Source organism: Zosterops lateralis (genome assembly GCF_965231275.1).
Source record: "Zosterops lateralis genome assembly, chromosome: 38".
Classification (NCBI taxonomy): Eukaryota; Metazoa; Chordata; class Aves; order Passeriformes; family Zosteropidae; genus Zosterops; species Zosterops lateralis.
This window is the reverse complement of record NC_139798.1, coordinates 178,113-193,851: the sequence shown is the minus strand read 5'-3', so window position 1 is coordinate 193,851 and position 15,739 is coordinate 178,113. Positions and strand designations below refer to the sequence as shown.

Here is a 15,739-nt window from a genome sequence, read left to right as displayed (position 1 = left end):
ATTTTATTTGGCATCTCATTTGCATAAATTTGCATAATTTTGCATATTAAGTCGGTGGGCGTGACTAGAACCACATTAAAAACACTCCCAGTCCCTCCCAGTTCCTCCCAGTATAAACCAGTAACCCCAAACCCCAAAAATTCCATTCACATTCAAAGAAATTGATTTTATTTTGCATCTCATTTGCATAAGTCTGCATATTAATGAAGTGGGCGTGGCCACAGACTGTCCCACTCCCTCCCAATCCCCTCCCAGTCCCTCCCAGTATAAACCAGTAACTCCCAAAACCCCAAAAACTCCATTAATATTCTAACGGCTCCATTTTATTGCCTCTCTCGTTTACATAAATTTACATAAATTTGCGTTTTAATGAGGTGGGCGTGGTCAAAGACCCTCCCAATCCCCTCCCAGTATAAACCAGTCCCTCCCAGTCACCCCAAACCCCCAAAAAAACTCAATTTACACTCAAAAAAAAATCAACTTTATTTCGTATCTCATTTGCATAAATTTGCATATTAACTCGGTGGGCGTGGTCAGAGGCGGGGCCGCGCCCCCCCGGCCACCAGCAGGGTCTGTCCGGCCACGTAGGAGGATTGAGGGGACACCAGGAACAGCACGGCCTGAGCCACCTCCTCCGGGGTGCCCAGTCTGGGGGGACAAGGGTTAGACTGGGGGGACTGGGTTATACTGGTTTATACTGGGAGGGGACTGGGAGGGACTGGGAGGGAACTGGGAGGGGACTGGGGGGGACTGGGGGGGACTGGGTTATACTGGTTTGTACTGGGAGGGGACTGGGGGGGGACTGGGAGGGGACTGGGGGGGACTGGGAGGGACTGGGAGGGACTGGGAGGGGACTGGGGGGGACTGGGGGGGACTGGGAGGGGAAAAATGGGGAAATTTGGGGGAAAAATGGGGAAAAAATGAGGAAAAAATGGGGTTTAAAGGGTTAAAAGTGGGATTTGGGGTTACTGGGTTATACTGGGTTATACTGGGAGGGACTGGGAGGGACTGGGAGGGACTGGGAGGGGACTGGGGGGGACTGGGAGGGAACTGGGAGAGACTGGGAGGGGACTGGGGGGGACTGGGGGGAACTGGGGGGGACTGGGAGGGACTGGGAGGGGACTGGGAGGGGAAAAAACGGGGAAATTTGGGCAAAAAATGGGGAAAAAACGGGGTTTAAAGGGTTAAAAATGGGTGATAAGGGGATTTGGGGTTACTGGTTTATACTGGGAGGGACTGGGAGGGGAAAAATGGGGAAATTTGGGGGAAAAATGGGGAAAAATGGGGGGAAATAGGATTTGGGGTTACTGGTTTATACTGGGAGATACTGGGAGGGAAAAATAGGGGAAAATGGGGAAATTTGGGGGAAAAATGGGGAAAAAATGGGGTTGAAAGGGTTAAAAATGGGTTTGAAAGGGTTTAAGTTAGGTTAATGGGGAACTGGGTTATGCTGGGAGATACTGGTTTGTACTGGGAGGGGACTGGGAGGGACTGGGAGATACTGGGAGGAAAAAACGGGGGGGAAATGGGGAAAAACGGGCAAAAAATGGGGAATAGAGGGTTAAAAATGGAGTTTAAGGGGTTAAAAATGGGAGAAAAACGGGGTTTAAAGGGTTAAAAATGGGTGAAAATGAGGATAAAGGGGAACTGGGTTATACTGGGAGGGACTGGGAGGGGACTGGGAGGGAAAAATGGGGGAAAAATGGGGAAAAAATGAGGATTAATGGGAATTGGGGTTACTGGTTTATACTGGGAGGGACTGGGAGGGGAAAATGGAGAAAAAATGGGGAAAAAAAGGAGAAAAAAGGAGAAAAAATGGGGGAAAATGGGGAAAATGGGAAAAAATGGGGAAAATTGGGGAAAAATGAGGGAAAAACTGGGGAAAAATGGGGAGAAAACAGGGAAAAATGGAAAAAAAATGGAGAAAAAATGGGAAAAATGGGGAAAAAATTAGGAAAAAATGGAGAAAAAAATGGGATAAATGGGGAAAAAATGGAGGAAAAATGGGGAAAAATTGGGGGGAAAATGGGGGGAAAATGGGGGAAAAATGGGAAAAATTGGGGAAAAAATGGGGAAAATGGAGAAAAAAATGGAGAAAAAATTGAGAAAAAAATGGAGAAAAAATGGGGAAAAATGGGGAAAAAATGGGAAAAATTGGGGGAAAATGGGGGAAAAAAAGGAGAAAAAACGGGAAAAAAAGGAGAAAAAATGGAGAAAAAATGGGAAAAATGGGGGAAAATGGAGAAAAATGGGAAAAATTGGGGAAAAATAGGGGAAAAAATGGAGAAAAAATGGGAAAAAATGGGAAAAATTGGGGAAAAAAGGAGAAAAATGGAGAAAAAATGGGGAAAAAATGGGGGGAAAATTGGGAAAAATTGGGGAAAAAATGGGGGAAAAATGGAGAAAAAATGGGAAAAATGGGGGAAAAATGGAGAAAAAATGGGGAAAAAATGGGGGAAAAAATGGAGAAAAAAATGGGAAAAAATGGGGGAAAAAAAGGAGAAAAAATTGAGAAAAAATTGAGAAAAAATGGAGAAAAAAATGGGGAAAAAAGGGGAAAAAATGGGAAAAATTGGGGAAAAAATGGGGGAAAAATGGGGGAAAAAATGGAGAAAAAAATGGAGAAAAAATGGGGAAAAATGGGGAAAAAATGGGGAAAAAATGGGGAAAAATGGGGAAAAAAATGGGGAAAAATGGGGAAAAATTGGAAAAATTGGGGGAAAAAATGGAGAAAAAATGGAGAAAAAATGGGAAAAAAATGGAGAACAAAAATGGAGAAAATTGAAGGAAAAAAGGAGAAAAAATGGGAAAAAAATGGGGAAAAAATGGAGAAAAAATGGAGAAAAATTGGGGAAAAATGGGAAAAAATGGGGAAAAAATGGGAAAAATTAGGGGCAAAAGGAGAAAAAATGGAGAAAAAAATGGGAAAAAATGGGGGAAAAATGGAGAAAAATTGGGGAAAAAATGGGATTTAAAGGGTTAAAAAGGGGGATTTGGTGTTACTGGTTTATACTGGTTTATACTGGTCTCACCTCTCAGCCCCCATGGCTTCCAGTGCTCGATCCCTCACGGCCTCGTCCTGCCACAGCTGGAACCAGAATGGACCAGTATGAACCAGTTTGGACCAGTTTACACCAGTATAAACCAGTATAAACCAGTAACCCCAAAATCCCCATTTTTTCCCGTTTTTTCACCATTTTTTCACCGATTTTGAACATTTTTTCCCTCCCAGTATAAACCAGTAACTCCCAGTTCCCTCCCAACTCCCTCCCAGTATAAACCAGTATAAACCAGTAACCCCAAACCCCATTTTCCCCCATTTTTAACCCTTTAAATCCCATTTTTCCTCATATTTTCACCATTTTTTCACCGATTTTCCACGTTTTTTTTTCCCTTTCCCCTCCCAGTCCCCTCCCAGTATAAACCAGTAACTCCCAGTCCCCTCCCAGTACAAACCAGTATAAACCAGTGACCCCAAATCCCAATTTAACCCTTTAAACCCCATTTTTAACCCATTTTTCCCCATTTTTTCCCCATTTTTTCCCCATTTTTTCACCGATTTTCCACGTTTTTTTTTCCTTTCCCCTCCCAGTCCCTCCCAGTATAAACCAGTATGTCCCAGTATAAACCAGTAACCCCAAATCCCATTTTCCCCCATTTTTAACCCTTTAAACCCCATTTTTTCCCCATTTTTTCCCCATTTTTTCACCGATTTTCGTCATTTTTTCACCGTTTTTCACCGGATTTTTTTCTCCCAGTTCCCTCCCAGTATAAACCAGTATAACCCAGTTCCCTCCCAGTATAAACCAGTAACCCCTAATCCCATTTCCCCCCATTTTTAACCCTTTTTTCCCTATTTTTAACCCTTTTTTCCTCATTTTTTCACCATTTTTTCACCAATTTTCCCCATTTTTTCCCTCCCAGTTCCCTCCCAGTATAAACCAGTATAACCCAGTCCCCTCCCAGTATAAACCAGTAACCCCAAATCCCAATTTAACCCTTTAAACCCCATTTTAACCCATTTTTTCCCTCCCACTCCCTCCCAGTATAAACCAGTAACTCCCATTCCCCTCCCAGTCCCTCCCAGTATAAACCAGTAACTCCCAGTTCCCTCCCAACCCACTCCCAGTATAAACCAGTATAAACCAGTAACCCCAAACCCCATTTTTAACCCTTTAAACCCCATTTTTTCCCCATTTTTTCACCGATTTTCGTCATTTTTTCACCGTTTTTCACCGGATTTTTTTCTCCCAGTCCCTCCCAGTATAAACCAGTATAAACCAGTCCTCACTGCGGAGCTGAACCGTGTCTGGACCAGCCCCGGGGCGACGCCGTTGAGGCGGATCCCTCGCGGCAGCAGCTCCGGGCTCAGGGCACTGACCAGCCCCAGCAGGGCAGTTTTACTGACACTGTACGGGCCCAGCCCCTGTGACGTCACCGGGACACGCCCACCTCATTAGCATAAACCGGGACACGCCCACAACCCATCCCAGTATAAACCAGTATAAACCAGTAAGGAAAAAACCCAAACCAGTAACAAAAATCTCATTCCCAGTAAGTCCCAGTGACCCAAAATTTCATCCCAGTGACCCCAAAGCCCCTCCCAGTTCATCCCAGTATAAACCAGTAACCCCAGAGGCCAAACCAGTATAAACCAGTAAGAGAAAACACCAAACCAGTATAAACCAGTAAGGGAAAAATCTCATTCCCAGTAAGTCCCAGTAGCTCCAAATCCCCTCCCAGTTCACCCCAGTTCATCCCAGTTCAATCCCAGTTCAAACCAGTAAAGGAAAACCCCAAACCAGTATAAACCAGTATAAACCAGTATAAACCAGTAAGGGAAAATCTCATTCCCAGTAAGTCCCAGTGACCCAAAATTTCATCCCAGGGACCCCAAAGCCCCTCCCAGTTCATCCCAGTTCAAACCAGTAACCCCAGAGCCCAAACCAGTATAAACCAGTAAGAGAAAACACCAAACCAGTATAAACCAGTAAGGGAAAATCTCAGTCCCAGTAAGTCCCAGTAGCTCCAAATCCCCTCCCAGTCCATCCCAGTCCATCCCAGTCCATCCCAGTTCAATCCCAGTTCAAACCAGTAAAGAAAAACCCCAAACCAGTATAAACCAGTATAAACCAGTATAACCCATTCTCACCGCCATTGGTTGGTATCCGGCGATCGATGACATCAGCACGATGGCCCCGCCCCTAAAACAACAAGGGGGCGTGGCTTAGACTTGGCCACGTCCCCTCAATAAACAGAACTGCAATTGGAACTGTCAATCAAATTAAGCCACGCCCCACCCGGAAGTTATGTCCCTTATGTGTCAATCAAATTAAGCCACGCCCACCCGGAAAGTTATGCCCCTTATGTGTCAATCAAATTAAACCACGCCCACCCGGAAGTTATGCCCCTTATGTGTCAATCAAATTAAACCACGCCCACCCGGAAGTTATGCCCCTTATGTGTCAATCAAATTAAACCACGCCCACCCGGAAGTTATGTCCCTTATGTGTCAATCAAATTAAGCCACGCCCCCACCCGGAAGTTATGCCCCTTGTGTGTCAATCAAAGTAAGCCACGCCCCCTCGACTTAGGTAATGCCTCCCCCAGGTGTCGATCAAATTAAGCCACGCCCCCTGAGGTGTCAGTCAGTGTAAGCCACGCCCCCTTTGAAAGGGATGGGAGCTCCCAGTTCATCCCAGTTCAAACCAGTGACCTCAAAATCCCTCCCAGTTCATCCCAGTCCCTCCCAGTATAAACCAGTAACACCAAATCCCCTCCCAGTTCCGTCCCAGTTTGTCCCAGTTCAAACCAGTGACCCCAAAACCCCCTCCCAGTTCATCCCAATTCCCGCCCAGTCCCTCCCAGTACAAACCAGTAACTTTGAGATTCCCTCCCAGTATAGCCCAGTATAACCCAGTATATCCCAGTATAAACCAGTATAACCCAGTATAAACCACTATAAACCAGTATAACCCAGTATAAACCAGTCCAAACCACTGTAAACCAGTATAACTCAATATATCCCAGTATAAACCAGTATAAACCAGTATAAACCCGTCCAAACCAGTATATCCCAGTCCATCCCAGTCTAAACCAGTATAAACCAGTATAAACCAGTCCAAACCAGTATAAACCGATATATCCCAGTATAAACCAGTATAAACCAGTATAACCCAGTATAAACCAGTATATCCCAGTATAACCAGTATAACCCAGTCTCTCCCATTCTCTCCCAGTCCAAACCAGTATAACCCAGTCCAAACCAGTCCAAACCAGTATATCCCAGTATAAACCAGTATAACCCAGTATAACCAGTATCAACCAGTCCAAACCTGTCCAAACCTGTCCAAACCAGTATAAACCAGTATAACCGAGTATAACCAGTATAAACCAGTATAAACCAGTATAAACCAATCCAAACCACTATAAACCAGTATAACCCAGTTATCCCAGTATATCCCAGTATAACCCAGTATAAACCAGTATAACCAGTATAAACCAGTATAAACCAGTATAAACCAGTCTCTCCCAGTCCAAACCAGTCTAACCCAGTCCATCCCAGTATAAACCAGTATACCCCAGTATCTCACCCTCGTTTCTCCATGTGCGGCACCACCAGCTTAACCAACATGGCCGCCGCCGTCACGTTCACCTGGAACACCTGAGGGGGCGTGGCCGGGCCTCAATGACGTCACAGAGGGGCGTGGCCATCGACAAATATGCTCAATGGGGTGTGGCTTGGGAGGGTGATGTCATTGGGGGCGTGGCCAGTGCTAAATATAATCAAAAGGGGCGTGGCTTGTGACGAATGATGTGATTGGGGCGTGGCCAATACCAAATATGGTAAAGGGGGCGTGGCTTGTTTTGGAGGGTGGAATTGGGGGCGTGGCTTGTTGGTGATGTCATAGAGGGCGGGGCTTAAGGTGGGAGGGGTTAAAGGGAATTGGGGGAGGTTTGGCGGGAAATTTGGGGGAATTTGGGGGATTTTGGAGAAAATTTGGGGGGAAAATTTGGGGGGAAATTTAGGAAAAAATTGGGGAAAAATTGAGGAAAAATTGGGGAAAAATTGGGGAAAATTTGGGAAAAAATGGTGGAAATTTTGAGTGAAATTTGGTGAAAATTTGGACAAATTTTTGGGAAAAAAATTGTGGAAATTTTGAGTAAAATTTGGGGAAAATTCGGAGAAAATGTAGAAAAAAATTAAAGAAAATTTGGGGAAATTTTTGAAAAAAATTAAGAGAAAATTTGAAAATAATTTAGGAAAATTTTAGGAAAAATTGGGGAAAAATTTGGGCAAAATTTGGAGAAAATTTGAGGAAATTTGGAGAAAATTTTGAGAAAATCTGGCAAAAAATTTGAACAAGATTTGGGGAAAATTTGGAAAAATTTGAGAAAAAATTGGGGTAATTTTTGAAAAAACTTTGGGAAAATTTTGGCAAAATTTGGGGAAAATTTTGGATAAAATTTCGATAAAATTTATTAAAAATTTAAGAGAAATTTGGAAAAATTTGGGAAAATTAGAAAAATTCGGAAAAAAATTGGAGAAAATCTGGGAAAAAAATGGAAAAAAAATTGGGAAAAATTTGGGAAAAAATTGGGAAAAAATTGGAGAAATTTTGGATAAAATTTGGATAAAATGTATTAAAAATTTAAGACAAATATGGGTAAAAATTGGGGAAAATTTCGAGAAAATTTGGAAAAATTTGGGGAAAATTTGGAGAAAATTTTGGAAAATTTGACAAAAACTAAAGGAAAAATTTAGAGAAAATTTGGACAAAATTTGGACAAAATTCAGGAAAATTTGGGGAAATTTTGCGGAAAATTTGTCGAAAATTTAGAGAAAAATTGGAGAAAATTTGGAGTAAATTTGGATAAAATTTTGGATAAAACTTGGAGAAAATTTCAGAAAAATTTTGGGAAAATTTTGGAAAAAAATTGAAGGAAATCTCGGTAAATTTTGAGGAAATTTAAGAAAAATTTGGTGAAAATTGTTGGGAAATTTGAGGAAAATTTGAGAAAAATTTGGGAAAAATTGCAGGAAAAATTGGAAAAAATTGACAAAAATTTGGGGAAAATCTGGGAAAAAAAATTGGAAAAAAATGGAAAAATCAAGGGAAAAAATTGGAAAAAATTTGTAAAAATTTGGAGAAATTTTATGCAAAATGTGGAGAAAATTTAAAAAACTTTGGGGAAAATTTGGGAAAAAATTGGAAAAAAATTAGGAAAAAAATTTTAAAAAATTGAAAAAAAAAAAGGGGAAAATTTTGAATAAATTTTGGCAAAAATTTTGGAGAAAATTTTGGACAAAATTTAGAATAAATTTGTGTAAATTTTTGTTCTCACCTTGTCCCAGATTCGCTCCTCGGCCTCCAGGGCGGGGCCCAGGTGAGGATTCACCGCAGCGTTGGAAACCAAAATATCGATTCCCCCAAAGGTGTCCAGGGCCTGCACAGGGGACACCCAAAATTCCCCCAAAATTCACCCAAAATCCACCAAAATTCACCCCAAAAATCCTCCAAAATTCACCCCAAAATCCCCCAAAATTTCCGTCAAAATTCCCTCAAAATCCCCCAAAATTCCCCCAAAAATCCCCAAAAATTCCCCCAAAAATCCCCCCCAAAATCCTCCAAAATCCCCCAAAATTCCCCCAAAAATCACCCAAAAAATCCCCCCAAAAAATTCCCAAAAAATCTCCCAAAATTCACCCAAAATTCCCTCAAAAATTCCCCTAAATTCCCCCCAAAATCCTTCAAAATTCCCCAAAAATCACCCAAAATTCCCCCCAAAATTCCCTCAAAATTCCCCAAAATCCCTCCAAAATTCCCTCAAAAATCCCCCCAAAATCCTCCAAAAATCCCCCCCAAAAATCCCAAAAAAATTCACTCAAAATTCCCCCAAATTTCCCACAAAATCCCTCCAAAAATCCCCCCAAAAATTTCCCCAAAAATCCCCCAAAATCCTCCAAAAATCCACCAAAATTCACCCAAAATTCACCCAAAATTCCCCAAAAAATCCCCCAAAATTCCCAAAAAAATCCCCCAAAATTCACCCAAAATTCCCTTAAAAATCCCCAAAAAATCCCCCAAAATCCTCCAAAAATCCACCAAAATTCCCCCAAAAATTCCCAAAAAATCCCCCAAAATTCCCCCCCAAAGTCCCCGAAAAATCACCCAAAAAATCCCCCAAAATTCCCCAAAATTTCCTTCAAAATTCCCTCAAAATTCCCCCAAAATTCCCCCAAAAAATCCCCCCAAAATCCTCCAAAAATCCACCAAAATTCCCCCCCAAAATCCCTAAAATTCCCCCAAAATTCCCCAAAAGTTCCCCAAAAATTCTCCTAAAAATCAAAAAAAATCCCCAAAAATCCCCCAAAATCCTCCAAAAATTCCCCCAAAATTCCCTCAAAAATCCCCAAAAAAATCCCCAAAAAAATCCTCCAAAAATCACCCAAAATCCCCCCAAAAGTCCCCCAAAAATCACCCAAAAAATTCCCTAAAATTCCCACAAAATTCCCACAAAAATTCCCCAAAAAATCCCCCAAAATTCCCCTAAAAATCCAAAAAAAATCCCCAAAAATTCACCCAAAAATTCCCCAAAATTCCCCAAAAAATCTCCCTAAAATCCCCCAAATTCCCCCAAAATCCCCTTTCAGCTCCTCCAGGTGTGTCCCAGGTGTGTCCCCAGGTGTGTCCCAGGTGTGTCCCCAGGTGTGTCCAGGTGTGTCCCCAGGTGTGTCCCAGGTGTGTCCCCAGGTGTGTCACCTGTCCCCAGGTGTGTCACCTGTCCCCAGGTGTGTCCCCAGGTGTGTCCCCAGGTGTGTCCCAGGTGTGTCCCAGGTGTGTCACCTGTCCCCAGGTGTGTCCCAGGTGTGTTACCTGTCCCAGGTGTGTCACTCACCGTCTGGACCATCCTCTCTCTGCTTTGAGCATCCCCCACATGGCAGGTGACTCCTTTTACCTGTTGGCCACGCCCACATAGGTGACGTCACTGTTTGACCACACCTCCAAGTGACTTCACCATCAAGCCACGCCCCCCAGGTAACCCCAAAACCCCCCAAAAACCTCCCCAGGTGACATCACCTCATGGCCACGCCCCCAGATCTCCCCACCATTAAGCCACGCCCCCTGGATGACGTCATCTCTTAGGCCACGCCCCCAAAAACTCCAAACGCCACCAAGGTGACGTCAGCTTTAGGCCACGCCCCCAGCTCTCCCCACCCTCAAGCCACGCCCCCTGAATGACATCACCCCCAAAGCCGCGCTCCCATTGGCTCCCTCACCTCCAGGCCACGCCCCCGGTAATTCCCACCCTCAAGCCACGCCCCTGAATGACGTCACTCCCCCAAAGCCGTGCTCCCATTGGCTCCCTCACCTCCAGGCCACGCCCCTGGTAACCCCAACCCTTAAGCCACGCCCCCTAAATGACATCACCCCCCATGCCGAGCTCCCATTGGCTCCCTCACCTTCTGGCCACGCCCCGGTAATCCCAACATTTAAGCCACGCCCCCTGGATGATGTCACCCCCAATGCCGCGCTCCCATTGGCTCCCTCACCTCCAGGCCACGCCCCCCAGGTAACCCCCAAACCCCCCAAAATCCCACCCAGATGACGCCATCCTTTGGCCACGCCCCCTGGATGACGTCACCCTTAGGCCACGCCCCCAGGTAACCCTAACCCCCCCTAAAACGCCCCAAAATCCCACCCAGATGACGTCACCTCCAGGCCACGCCCCCAGGTCTCCCCACCCTCAAGCCACGCCCCTGAATGACGTCACTCCCCCAAAGCCGCGCTCCCATTGGCTCCCTCACCTCCAGGCCACGCCCCCTGAGCTCCTGCACCGCCCTCTCCACGTTGTGGGCGCGGCGGGAACTGACCAATAGCTGAGCTCCGGCCACGCCCAGCGCCGCGGCAACAGCCAATCCGATCCTGAGGGGAAAATAAACAATGATTGGGGTTTAGCCACGCCCACAAACCGGAAACAGCCAATCAGAATTTAGTTTGGGGTTAATTTGAATTAATTTGGGTTTAAGTTGAATTAATTTGGGTTTAATTTGAATTAATTTATTTGGGTTTATTTTAATTCATTTTGGGGTTTATTTGAATTAATTTGGGTTTAATTTGAATTATTTTAAATGAATTTATTTGGGTTTAATGCGAATTTAATTTGGGTTTAATTTGAATTAATTAATTTGGGTTTAATTTGAATTTAATTTGGGTTTAATTTGACTTTAATTTGGGTTTATTTTGATTTTAATTTGGGTTAAATCTGAGATTAATTTGAATTTATTTATTTGAATAATTTGAATTAATTTGGGTTTAATTTGAATTAATTTATTTGGGTTTAATTTGATTTAATTTCGGTTTAATTTGGAGTTTAATTTGAATTAATTTGGATTTAATTTGAATTTTATTTGGGTTTAATTTGAATTTAATTTGAGTTTAGTTTGAATTTCTCTATTTGAAATTAATTTGAATAAATTTCGGTTTAACTTGAATTTAATTTTGGGGTTTAATTTGAATTATTTTGGATTTAATTTGGATTAATTTAAATTAATTTATTTGGCTTTAATTCAAATTTAATTTGGGGTTTAATTTGAATTTTAATTTTGGCTTTAATTAATTAATTATTTTGTGTTTATTTTAATTAATTTTCGGTTTATTTGAATTAATTTGGGTTTAATTCGAATTAATTTTGGGTTTAATTTGAATAATTAATTTGCGTTTAATTCGCTTTTATTTGGTTTTAATTCGAATTTAATTTGGGTTTAATTCGAATTAAATTTGAATTATTTTGGGGGGTTAATTTTGAATTATTTTTGAATTGATTTAAATTAATTTTGGATTATTTTTGGGGTCAATTTTGTGGTTTTAAAAACTGATTTTTAGGGGAATATTTTGATTTATTTTTGGATTTTTTTGGGGTTAATTTGGGATTTTTTTTTTTTTTTTCAGTTAATTTTGAATTATTTTGGGTCAATTTTTGCGGGTTTTTAAATCGATTTTTAAGGGAATTATTTTGATTTAATTTGAATTAATTTTGGATTAATTTTGGATTAATTTTGGATTAATTTCGGGTTTTTGAAATTCGATTTTTAGGGGATTATTTTGATTTATTTTGTGTTAATTTTGGGATAATTTTGGATTATTTTTGTGTCAATTTTTAGGCTTTTTTTCCATTAATTTTTAGGAGAAAATTCTGATTTAATTTGGATTATTTTGGATTATTTTTGGGATTAAATTTGGAATATTTTTTGGGGTTTTGGGTCAATTTTTGGGTTTTTTTTTCCATTATTTTTAGGGGATTATTTTGATTTAATTTTGGATTAATTTTGGGTTAATTTTGATTAATTTGGATTTTTTAAAATTGATTTTTAGGGGAATATTTTGATTTAATTTTGGATTATTTTCAGTTAATTTTGGATTATTTTGGGATCAATTTTTGATTATTTTTGGGGTTAATTTTGGATTATTTTGGGGGTTTTGGGTTAATTTTTGGGGTTTTTTTTTCCATTTATTTTTAGGAGATTTTTCTGATTTAATTCGAGTTAATTTTGGAATTTTTTGGGGTTAAATTTGGATTATTTTGGGGTTAATTTTGGGTTAAATTTGATTATTTTTGGATTAATTTTCAGGGTTTTTTTTAAATTGATTTTTAGGGGATTATTCTGATTTAATTTAAATTATTTTGGAATATTTGGGGTCAATTTTGGGGTTTTTAAAAACTGATTTTTAGGGGAATATTTTGATTTATTTTTGGAATTTTTTTTTATTAATTTTGGAAATTTTTTTCAGTAAATTTTGAATTATTTGGGGTCAATTTTTGCGGGTTTTTAAATCGATTTTTAAGGGAATTATTTTGATTTAATTTGAATTAATTTTGGATTAATTTGGGGTTAATTTTGGATATTTTTTTTTATTTATTTTTAGGGGATTATTTTGATTTAATTTTGGATTATTTTGATTTAATTTTGGGTTAATTTTGGATTAATTTTGGCCTATTTTGGGGGATTTTTTTAAGGTCGATTTTTAAATTTAATTTGAATTAATTTTGGATTATTTTGGGTTTAATTTTGGATTATTTTTGTGTCAATTTTTTGGCTTTTTTCCATTAATTTTAAAGAAATTATTTTGATTTAATTTTATATTTTTTTTTATTAATTCTGCTTTATTTTGGATTATTTTTTTCCTTAATTTCTGTTATTTTTGGGACATTTTAAGGCAAATTTTGGGCTTTTTCACCCCCCCAAAAAATAAATTTCTTTATTTTCCACCCCCTGGGACAAATTTTGGGTCGAAAATTCAAAATTTTGGGTCGAAAAATCCGAATTTTGGGTCAAAAATCCCCATTTTTATCCCAAATTTCCCATTTTTAGGTCGAATTTTACCAATTTTGGGTCGAAAAATCCGAATTTCGGGTCAAAAAATCCAAATTTTGTGTCAAATTTTCCCATTTTTATCCCGAATTTCCCCATTTTGGGTCTAAAATTCCGAATTTTGGGTCAAAAAAATCCAAATTTTGTGTGAAAATTCCCCATTTTCGGTGCAAATTTCCCCGGTTTGGGTCGAAAATTCCAAATTTTGGGTCGAAACATCCGAATTTTGGGTCAAAAAAATCCGAATTTTGGGTCAAAAATCCCCATTTTTATCCCGAATTTCCCCATTTTGGGTCTAAAATTCCAAATTTTGGGTCAAAAAATCCAAATTTCGGGTCGAAAAATCCGAATTTTGTGTCAAAATTTCTCATTTTTGGGTCGATTTTGGTCATTTTGGGGTCGAATTTCCCCATTTTGGGGTCGAATTTCCCAAATTTGAGGTCGAAAAACCCGAATTTCGAGTCTAAAACCCCGAATTTCGGTGGGAAAAGGCGGAATTTTGGGTGTTTTTGGGCGTTACTCACCCCTGGGTGGCGGCGGTGACCAGAGCGACTTTTCCCTGGAGGGGCCGGGGGGACCCCCCGAGAGACCCCGAGAGGCGCATCCGGAAAATGGGGGGGCGGGGAGGGGTTTGGGGTCACTGGGATAAACTGGGAGGGGGTTTGGGGTCACTGGGATAAACTGGGAGGGACTTAAAGGGAACTGGGAGGGGTTTAAAGGGGACTGGGACAAACTGGGAGGGGTTTTGGGGTCACTGGGATGGACTGGGAGGGACTTAAAGGGAACTGGGATAAACTGGGAGGGACTGGGAGGGACTGGGATGAGTTTAAAGGGAACTGGGAGGAGTTTGGGGGTTACTGGGATAAACTGGGAGGGACTCAGAAGGGTTTAAAGGGCACTGGGAGGAACTGGGAGGAGATTTGGGGTTACTGGGACAAACTGGGAGGAGTTTAAAGGGAACTGGGAGGAGTTCAGGGGTTACTGGGAGGAACTGGGAGGGACTGGGACAAACTGGGAGGGGTTTAAAGGGACTGGGAGAGATTTAAAGGGCACTGGGACAAACTGGGAAGGGTTTAAAAGTTACTGGGAAGGACTGGGAGGAGTTTAAAGGGAACTGGGAGGGGTTTTGGGGTTACTGGGAGGGACTGGGAGGGATTTAAAGGGAACTGGGAGGGACTGGGACAAACTGGGAGGGGTTTAAATGGGACTGGGAGAGATTTAAAGGGAACTGGGAGGAGTTTTGGGGTTACTGGGAGGGACTGGGAGGACTTTAAAGGGAACTGGGAGAGGTTTAAAGGGCACTGGGATAAACTGGGAGGGGTTTAAAGGGAACTGGGAGGGGTTTTGGGGTTACTGGGAGGGACTGGGACAAACTGGGAGGGACTGGGAATGGACTGGAGGGGACTGGGAGGGGTTTTGGAGTCACTGGGATAAACTGGGAGGGACTGGGAAAGGTTTAAAGGGCACTGGGATGGACTGGGATAAACTGGGAGGAGTTTAAAGGGACTGGGAGAGATTTAAAGGGCACTGGGACAAACTGGGAAGGGTTTAAAAGTTACTGGGAAGGACTGGGAGGAGTTTAAAGGGAACTGGGATAAACTGGGAGGGACTGGGAGGGAACTGGGAGGAGTTTAAAGGGCACTGGGAGGGATTTAAAGGGGACTGGGACAAACTGGGATAAACTGGGAGGAACTTTGGTGTCATTGGGATGAACCGGGAGGGGGATTTCGGCCTCAAATCCCCTCACAAAACCACCGAAAATGTGTTTATTTAACAAAAATCTCCTTGAAAAAATAATTTTCCCTCAATTCCTGCAAGTTTTACCTCAAACCTCCTCATTTTTACCTCAAATCTCTTCACAAATCCCCCAAAATTAATTTTTTACCTCAAATCTCCTCATTTTTACCCAAATTCCTCTCACGAAATGGCCCCAAATATCATTTTTTTGCCTCAAAATCCCACCCTAAAAATTAATTTTTTTTACCTCAAATCTCCTTTTCTTCAAACGGCTCAAATTTCACCCCCCAAATAACGGAAAAAATCCCCTTTTTAAAATAATATTTTAAAATTTTTCTCCTTTTATTTTTAAAGTTTTAATTTTGATTTTATTCCCCAATCCCGAGTCATGCCCTGAACCAAAATGGCGGCGGCGCCTTCCCGCCCTTTTTCCCGTTCCCGCCCTTTTCCTCCCTTTCCATTCTGCGCATGCGCAACCGCCATTTCGCGCCCTTTTTATGCCGCCTTTGCCCTTAATCAAAATGGCGCCAACGGTTTCGCGCCCTTAGTTTGTTCCGTTCTGCGCATGCGCAAACGGCATTTAAAGGCTTTGCCCTTAAATAAAATGGCGACGTCCTATTTTTGCTG

At 41.5% G+C, this 15,739-nt stretch overlaps 1 protein-coding gene and 1 long non-coding RNA gene across 3 annotated transcripts; one reads left to right on the top strand and one right to left on the bottom strand.

The window, feature by feature from the left end:
- Positions 1–502: 502 nt before the first annotated feature.
- On the bottom strand, positions 503–13,994 carry LOC310921935 (dehydrogenase/reductase SDR family member 4-like). Of its 2 annotated transcripts, none has more exons than XM_083882190.1 (9): positions 13,900–13,994; positions 10,811–10,928; positions 9,901–9,960; positions 8,347–8,448; positions 6,594–6,664; positions 5,153–5,204; positions 4,292–4,426; positions 3,033–3,088; positions 503–648 (listed from the first exon to the last, which is right to left on the bottom strand). In XM_083882190.1, the coding sequence occupies exons 1-9, from the start codon at positions 13,977–13,979 to the stop codon at positions 534–536; spliced, it is 789 nt and encodes a 262-aa protein (XP_083738316.1). In that variant the 5' UTR covers positions 13,980–13,994; the 3' UTR covers positions 503–533. The 2 variants fall into 2 exon arrangements, with proteins under 2 accessions (XP_083738316.1, XP_083738317.1); XM_083882191.1 differs by having other exon boundaries at positions 550–648; positions 4,282–4,426.
- Positions 13,995–14,003: 9 nt separating this feature from the next.
- LOC310921937 lies at positions 14,004–14,586 on the top strand. The gene is made up of 2 exons (XR_014592242.1): positions 14,004–14,125; positions 14,476–14,586. It is a non-coding gene; the product is annotated as an uncharacterized lncRNA (long non-coding RNA).
- Positions 14,587–15,739: the final 1,153 nt, after the last annotated feature.